This window comes from Salmo trutta, chromosome 32, assembly GCF_901001165.1.
Source record: "Salmo trutta chromosome 32, fSalTru1.1, whole genome shotgun sequence".
NCBI lineage: Eukaryota > Metazoa > Chordata > Actinopteri > Salmoniformes > Salmonidae > Salmo > Salmo trutta.
The window spans coordinates 12,300,753-12,310,066 of record NC_042988.1 but is presented as its reverse complement, the minus strand read 5'-3'; the positions used below and the strand labels follow the sequence as shown (position 1 = coordinate 12,310,066).

At 42.0% G+C, this 9,314-nt stretch overlaps 1 protein-coding gene across 1 annotated transcript; it reads left to right on the top strand.

Annotated features, from left to right (window-relative positions):
- Nucleotides 1-5,479: 5,479 nt before the first annotated feature.
- On the top strand, nt 5,480-8,929 carry LOC115171105 (heat shock 70 kDa protein-like). Its single transcript, XM_029727611.1, has 2 exons — nt 5,480-5,694; nt 6,685-8,929. Exon 2 carries the CDS (start codon nt 6,708-6,710, stop codon nt 8,640-8,642), a length of 1,935 nt encoding a protein of 644 aa, XP_029583471.1. The 5' UTR covers nt 5,480-5,694; nt 6,685-6,707; the 3' UTR covers nt 8,643-8,929.
- The last annotated feature ends 385 nt before the right edge of the window (nt 8,930-9,314 follow it).

Genomic DNA, 9,314 nt, shown 5'->3' with positions numbered 1-9,314 from the left:
ATGGGAATTTACCACATACGACTAGAAAAAAATCACTTGAACACCCCTCCAACTGGTAGCTAACAATTATACTAGTGGGAAACTCGTCAATCAGCCTGCCCTCGGCTCTCACGTTACCTATTAAGGAAATATTCGGCGGTTAAATGCTACAACAAGTTATTATTTATAAAATACATGTATTAATATGGTTGTTAAACCATATCATGTTTTTACAAGCATGATCGCTGTACTTTTAGTATGTGGTTTATGCAGGTTGTTGGTCATTAGCCAATCAGCGTTTCTCAACGAGTTCATAGCACGTGATCGCATCCAATGGTATTTACAACTTCGCCATAGAGGACTGCAAACATTAGCCTGGTCTCATAGACTAGACGTAACATAGTAAACGTAAATCCGTGTCACTCAAATTTGATTTTAGGTTCGGTAAGGTTACTTAAGGGAGGGTGGATAGGCTTATAACGCGAACGTCTAGGAACCCGCTGGTTGCATGTTCAAACCTCATCACAGACAACTTGAGCATTTGAGCTAATTATGAACTTCAACTATTCACTACTTTTTAGCTACTTTTTCATCCAGAAGACGAGGTCAGTACAGGTGCATCAAAGCTGGGACCGAGAGACTGAAAAACAGCTTCTATCTCAAGGCCATCAGACTGCTAAACAGCAATCACTAGCACATTAGAGGCTGCAGCCCTATATACATAGACTTGAAATCATTGGCCACTTTAATAATGTAACACTAGTCACTTTAATAATGTTTACATATTTTTCATTACTCATCTCGTGTATATACTGCATTCTATTCTACTGTATCTTAGTCTATGCCGCTCTGACATTTATATATTCTTAATTCCATTCCTTTACTTTAGATTTGTGTGTATTGTGTATATTGTTGTGAAATTGTTAGATGTTACTTGTTAGATATTACTGCACTGTTGGAGCTAGAAACACAAGCATTTTGCTACACCCTCAATAACAGCTGCTAAACACGTGTATGTGTTCAATAAAATTAGATTTGATTTCAACATATATGTTTTGCCAATTCGTAACATATCATACCAAGTCGATGATGGACATCCACAAATTAATACATACCATAAGAAAACGTAACATATCATGAAGTGAAGACCATGAATTGTCTTGGATTTACACCCCCCCATCGGTTCCTGAATGGACATCCCTCCCCTGCTTTACTAGCTGTAGACAGTGTCCTTCGCCCCCAGCAGGCGGGAGCAACATCATGTGCTAGCTAGCTTGCTAGTTAGCTAGCACACGGTGTGGCCCCTGTCTGCCGTGTACTGGAGAAAACCATTCCAGACAGGCGGGGGCCAAAGACACTGTCTACCAGTAGCCCCGCCTCCCACTAGCACAGCTAGCTTGCTAGTTAGGTACACCACATGCTAGCTAGATAGCACACGGTGTCGCCCCCACCTCCCACCTGCTGTGTACGGGACTAGCTTGCTAAAATAACACACAGTGACCTTCGCTCCAGCCTGCCAAACACCTGTCCTCACCGTTGTTAACAGAACTGCGAGAAAACATTGCCCTACAGGCAGTGACGAAGGACACTATCTACTGGTGTATGGCCAGCTAGCCACCGTTGCCGCCCCTTCTTCTGTGGGGTTTATCGGCAGCTGGCATCCAACGGTATTGTGCGTTAACGCAACCTACTGTACTGGTGCACCACCCACCTTCCGTCTCCTAGCTTAAAAGTTGACCAATATAATTATAAAGAGGGGTTTCTGCAGATATAGGAATGTCCACATGCAGGAACGCCCCGAATTGCAGGCCGCAATTATCTTGGTCCCAACAGAGATTGTCTCGCGGAAAACATTTTTTTCATGTAAAAAATTAGCTGCTTCAACTTCAGTGGCCTTCCTCTCCTAGTCGGGCATGCGAGTCCAAGTGCGCCTAGTATATGTGTGGTCTCATTGAAATAGAGTAGGCTGCCTATGCATGGTTTGAAAATCACGTGGCAGTTATCTTTCCAAGGAAATGTACTTAAATTGGATTAGACTATAATTTAATACAGTGTGTGTAAATAAATATTGATAATGGAAAAAAGTGGAGGGCGCTCAACCAATGTGAGTCCAGGTGCAATCAAAATGTTTTATCATCATTGAAAAGCGCATAGGCTACCATGGTGAGTGAGAGTTGTTCTTTCATTTTCAATAAATATTGATTACTGATTTATTTGTCTCTGCCTGCAGATCGTCCTCCTGAAAGGTAGGCTATATCCTATAAGCAAAACGTAGTACAAGAGAAAGTGCAAGTGTCCGCTGTTGTCATTCTTGCTGCTTCAAGTTCAGTAGCCATACATCAGGTGCTCATGTGGTCTCAATTAAACAGAGTAGGCTTTAGCTGCATGGGCAGAGAAGCACAGGGCAGTTATCTATCCAAGGAAATCTACTTCCTAAATGATTAGGTTATAGTTTACTACATTGTCTAGAAATAAATATTGATCACCCATATTAGTCTCCATCAAATTATTATTTTTTTTAATCGTCCCACTCTTAAAAGGTAGGCTATAAAAATAGCTCAAGAGAAAGTGCAAGTCTCTCCAACTCTGCTCTCTTCAAACTACACTGAATAAAAATATAAACGCAACATGTAAAGTGTTGGTCCCATGTTTCATGAGCTGAAATAAAAAATCTCTGAAATGTTCCATACTCACAAAAGCTTATTTATTTCATGTCAACAAGCTGATTAAACAGCATGATCATAACACAGGTGCACCTTGTGCTGGGGACAATAAAAGGCCACTTTAAAATGTGCAGTTTTGTCACACAACACAATGCAACAGATGTATTCAAGTTTTGAGGGAGCGTGCAATTGGCTTGCTGACTGCAGGAATGTCCACCAGAGCTTTTGCCTGAGAATTTAATGTTAATTTCTCTACCATAAGCTGCCTCCAACGTCGATTTAGAGAATTTGGCAGTACGTCCAACCGGCCTCACAACCGCAAACCACATGTAACCACACCAGCCTAGGACCTCCACATCCAGCTAATTCACCTGTAAGATCGCCTGAGGGGGTGTGGGGAGGGTGCTAAGGAGTATTTCTGTCTGTAATAAAGCCCTTTTATGGGGAAAAACTCATTCTGATTGGCTGGACCTGGCTCACCAGTGGGTGGGCCTGGCTGCCAAGTGTGTGGGCCTATGCCCACCCATGGCTGCACCCCTTCCCAGTCATGTAAAATCCATAGATTAGGGTCTAATTTATTTATTTCAATTGACTGATTTCCTTATATGAACTGTAACTCAGTAAAATCTTAAAAATTGTTGCGATAGCGAGTCAGACAGAAAGCCAGCGGGTGCGGGTAGGTGCTGTATGACTCTACTTCATAATTGGTCAATTCCCATCTCCCTCTTGGTTATGAACGCAGCATATATTTGCATCATGTTTCCATGATAGACGGAGGGCTACAAAATATTTTTGAAAGGTTGCAATCACCACCGTCTGAATTTTGTGAGCAGTAAATACGTCTCATACTGATGTATTTATCAATACAACTAGCTACTGCTACATGGGAATTATGTTTACAATACAGTGCATTCGGAAAGTATTCAGACCCCTTGACTTTTTCCACATTTTGTTACGTTACAGCCTTATTCTAAAATTGATTCAATTGTTTTTTCCCCGCATTAATCTACACACAGTACCCCATAATGACAAAGCAAAAAAAAATAATTATTTAAGCAAATTTATAAAGCTCTGTCAGGTTGGATGGGGAGCGTCGCTGCAAAGCTATTTTCAGGTCTCTCCAGAAATGTTCGACCGGGCTCTGACTGGGCCACTCAAGGACATTCAGAGACTTGTCCCGAAGCCACTCCTGCGCTGTCTTGCCTGTGTACTTAGGGTCGTTGTCCTGTTGGAAAGTGAACCGTCACCCCAGTCTGAGGTCCTGAGCGCTCTGGAGCAGGTTTTCATTTAATCTCTGTACTTTGCTCCGTTCGTCTTTCCCTCGATCCTGACTAGTCTCCCATTCCCTGCCGCTGAAAAACATCCCCACAGCATGATGCTGCCACCACCATGCTTCACCGTAGGGATGGTGCCAGGTTTCCTCCAGACGAGACGCTTGGCATTCAGGCAAAATAGTTAAATCTTGGTTTCATCAGACCAGAGAATCTTGTTTCTCATGGTCTGAGAGTCCCTTAGGTGCCTTTTGGCAAACTCCAAGCAGGCTGTAATGTGCCTTTTACAGAGGAGTGGCTTCCATCTGGCCACTACCATAAAGGCCTGATTGGTGGAATGCTGCAGAAATTGTTGTCCTTCTGGAAGGTTCTCCCATTGCCACAGAGGAACTCTGGAGCTCTGTCAGAGTGACCATCAGTTCTTGTCACCTCCTTGACCAAGGCTCTTCCGATTGCTAAGGACAATTCCTTCGACCTCTTGGCTTGGTTTTTGCTCTGTGGGACCTTATAGAGAAAGGTGTGTGCCTTTCCAAACCATGTCTAAACGATTGAGTTTACCACAGGTGGACTCCAAGTTGTAGAAACATCTCAAGGATGATCAATGGAGACAGGATGACCTTGACCTCAATTTCAAAGTCTGATAAGTATGTGGGTCTGAATTGTTCTGTAAATAAGGTATTTCTGTTTTTTATTTTTAATAAATATGTATCAATTTCTAAAAAACGGTTTTCACTGTGTCATTATGAGGTATTGTGTGTTGATTGATTAAAAAATACAATTTTATCAATTTTAGAATAAGGCTGTAACGTAACAAAATGTGGAAAAAGTCAAAGGGTCTGAATACTTTCCAAATGTACTGTGTGTATTAGCAAATACTTTAGCTACCATTTGTGTTTTTTGTAATTAAAATTCACAGGAGAATGTCACAAGCAGTTCACATTTGCTTAGCATAAGCAAGATATCCCAATAATGGGGATATCATGGGGATATCATGTTTGTGGTAAGCAAATGTAAACTGATGGGCCATCAGTACGGAATAGGCTAGACTAGAATGGTATAGAACAGAATAACATTGAATAGAATAGAGAAGGATTAGCCGGTATGTTCATCATTTGTCTTTCATTTAAAAATGAATACTGGATATTTTATATACTCTGGCTTTAATACAAAAAAAGGATCTTCCCTGGAGGCACATTAACTTGTGGTGAGTTGCTTGTATACCACTTGTCCAGTAGGCACTCAACGGTCTTACAATACATATCTATTATTCATTAGTGAGACAAAATTATAGACTGACATCTCGTGAACTGTTGAGCAACTGCAGTGTAGCCGATAGACTGAAATGTCGACTGAATAAGGTTAACCCGCATGCTGTTTCATTTGTGTTGAAATTTGAATCATTAACTGTTTTTTATTATTTTAATCAAGACAAATAATGGTTTCACTATTTGTGTGCTGTGTGTGTGCGTTCTAGACAGGTCTCCGCGCCTCTCGAACACTCTGGAAAGACGAGAACTTTCTTTTCCTGCGCGTGCAATGCATGCGCCTCGCAGGTGCGTCATTACGCAGGAATGCTGCGCTCTCATTGGGCAATGTAGTCAGAGCGTTCGAGAAATGTCTAGAAATCATAAGTAAAAATTTTTAGGCAATGGGGATGGTATATATTCTGGTGAAGTAACGTTACATTCAGATTCAAACATCGACTCAACGAGAATACTAAAGGGAAAAGAAAGCAAGAAAAGAGAAGAACCACGTTCGAAAGACCTCTGCATTCATAAACTGTAAGTAAAGGGAAATTAATTCAATACCCTATTTTCATAATGGCTGTGATAGTTATAAACTTGATAGAAATAGAAAATGAAGCTATGTTGGTTGTGTCGACATAGCCGATTTAGCTATAACATTATGCCAGAATATTTGATTAACTAATAAAGAAATAATATTATAAAGATATAATGGTCATCCATTTATTATGTTATTTCATTGTTCAGACTATGCCTAAATTCTTTTTTGTTGTTGTAGCATATTATAATGAGTTATTTCTTCGTTTTTAAGAACATCTGCTCTAATTCTGTGAAGATAATACAATATTATTCAGGAGTGTTCATGGATAAAAATGTAGGCCTGTTGTGAAAAGAGTTTCTCTGTAGTAGATTAGCAGAAATGATTGTGTCTGCCATTGTCTTTGTTAAACCCCACTGAATATGTGCCTGGCCAGTATTAGTGTATAACACTAATATATAACACAAACATTGACAACAGTGTTGTTATCAGACCTGGGTTCAAATGCATATTATTGTTTTTTAAGGACTTTCAAATACCAGTACATTTTGAAATATAAATAGTTGAATATTGGAATGTGTTTGGAAATACATTTAGAAAGTATTGGCATGTATTTGAAAATACTCAAATACACAGACAAGTGTATTTTAAAATATAAATATTTAAATATTTCATGCATTTGAACCCAGAATTGTTTGTTCCTAGGTGTATTTGAAATGTATTTGAAAATAGTTTCAAATAGTATTTATATGAAATTATTAGAAAATACTTTCAAATACTTTAAATAGAAGTGGCCACATTATCTGAAAATATTCAAATACACAGAAAATAAGAATTACAAATACTTAAGTACGCATGTATTTGAACCCAGGTCTGGTTGTTATTCAAGTATATTTAGGATAACATCTCTGTTGGTGGAGATTGACATTAATTGCATCTAGATTTGAATAGAATAATATCAATTTCTAAAATATTTCATTATTTTGTAGGCAACTAACTCCAAACCATCAAGATGTCATCAGCTAAAGGCCCGTCTATCGGCATTGACCTGGGCACCACCTACTCCTGTGTGGGGGTGTTCCAGCATGGCAAAGTGGAGATCATCGCCAACGACCAGGGCAACAGGACCACGCCCAGCTATGTGGCCTTCACAGACACTGAGAGACTCATCGGAGATGCAGCAAAGAACCAGGTGGCCATGAACCCCAACAACACAGTTTTCGACGCCAAACGCCTGATTGGCCGAAAGTTCAACGATCAGGTCGTGCAAGCTGACATGAAGCACTGGCCCTTCAAGGTGGTCAGCGACGGAGGAAAGCCTAAAGTTCAGGTAGATTACAAAGGTGAGAACAAATCCTTCAACCCTGAAGAGATCTCCTCCATGGTCCTGGTGAAGATGAGGGAGATCGCTGAGGCTTACCTGGGCCAGAAGGTGTCCAATGCAGTCATCACAGTCCCTGCCTACTTCAACGATTCACAGAGACAGGCCACTAAGGACGCTGGAGTGATCGCTGGGCTGAATGTGCTGAGGATCATCAACGAGCCCACGGCGGCAGCAATTGCTTACGGTATGGACAAAGGCAAGTCCAAGGAACGCAACGTCCTGATTTTTGACCTGGGTGGGGGCACCTTCGACGTGTCCATCCTGACCATCGATGATGGGATCTTTGAGGTGAAGGCCACGGCTGGAGACACTCACCTGGGCGGGGAGGACTTTGACAACCGCCTGGTCAGTCACTTTGTAGAGGAGTTCAAGAGGAAACACAAGAAGGACATCAGCCAGAACAAGCGGGCTCTGAGGAGACTGAGGACAGCCTGCGAGAGGGCCAAGAGAACGCTGTCCTCCAGCTCCCAGGCTAGCATTGAGATTGACTCCCTCTTTGAGGGCATCGACTTCTACACCTCCATCACCAGGGCTCGTTTTGAGGAGATGTGTTCTGACCTCTTCAGGGGAACACTGGAGCCTGTGGAGAAAGCCCTCAGGGATGCCAAGATGGACAAGGCCCAAATCCACGATGTCGTCCTGGTCGGAGGCTCCACACGGATCCCCAAGGTCCAGAAGCTCCTGCAGGACTTTTTCAACGGCCGAGAGCTAAACAAGAGCATCAACCCAGACGAGGCGGTGGCCTACGGCGCTGCCATCCAGGCTGCCATCTTATCTGGCGACAAGTCTGAGAACGTCCAGGACCTGCTGCTGCTGGATGTGGCTCCCCTGTCCCTGGGCATCGAAACCGCCGGAGGTGTCATGACCGCCCTGATCAAACGCAACACCACCATCCCATCCAAACAGACCCAGACCTTCACCACTTACTCCGACAACCAGCCCGGGGTCATGATCCAGGTCTACGAGGGAGAGAGAGCCATGACCAAGGACAACAACCTCCTGGGGAAGTTTGAGCTCTCTGGGATCCCCCCTTCCCCACGAGGAGTCCCTCAGATCGAGGTGACCTTTGACATCGACGCCAACGGTATTCTGAACGTATCAGCGGTGGACAAGAGCACGGGCAAAGAGAACAAGATCACCATCACCAACGACAAGGGCCGGCTCAGCAAAGAGGATATTGAGAGGATGGTGCAGGACGCTGACAAATACAAAGCTGAGGATGACGCACAGAGGGAGAAGATGGCAGCCAAGAACTCCCTGGAGTCATACGCCTTCAATATGAAGAGCAGCGTGGAGGACGACAACATGAAAGGCAAGATCAGCGAGGAGGACAAAAAGAAAGTAGTGGACAGGTGCGACCAGACCATTTCCTGGTTGGAGAGCAACCAGCTAGGCGACAAAGAGGAGTATGAGCATCAGTTAAAGGAGCTGGAGAAAGTATGCCAGCCTATCATTACCAAGCTGTACCAGCAGGGAGGGATGCCCACAGGTTGCTGTGGAGATCAGGCACGGACCAGCTCTGGTGTCAGCTCCCAAGGCCCAACCATTGAAGAGATTGACTAAAGTGAGGGACTTGTATAAAGGACTTTTCAAAATGTATAAGTATCACTGCATACAATTTGCTATTCAGGAAATACTTTGTACTTATACTTATTTCTACTGGTTAAAATGTTAATGCATTTTTATGGCTCAGTGCTATTTAGGAAGTGCTTTATATATTAATTGGTTGTACTGTAAAGATGACAATATATAAACATACTGAAAGATTTTTAAAAAACACACTGATGTAAATCTGTTGTTTCATACCATATTTCATTGCTGGACATTGCAAATAAAATGTATTGAAATAAGTTTCTAGGTCTGTTGGCTGTTTCCTTGAATTCCTTCTCATCATAACACATTCAGTATTCACATTTATATAATATTTCTTTCACAATATCATGAAATATTGTAAACAAAACTTTGATAGATGGCTAAACCACCAGAGATAGGAGAACAGGTGAAGACACTTTATTCTCTGATAACATCTGATACAATCACTACGGTTCTTCTTGGAAAAAGAGGCACAAATACATTTCTGGCACACATTTTAAAAAACTATTACAGGTCACAATTTTCTTTACTTTGTGCTTATTGGTGTTAAGCAAAGAGAACCAAATACTGTATAGTTAATTGATTTTGAAGTATTTAAAGTGGAACTGACAGCATTTTAACTACTTTGCAGATATGAAACAA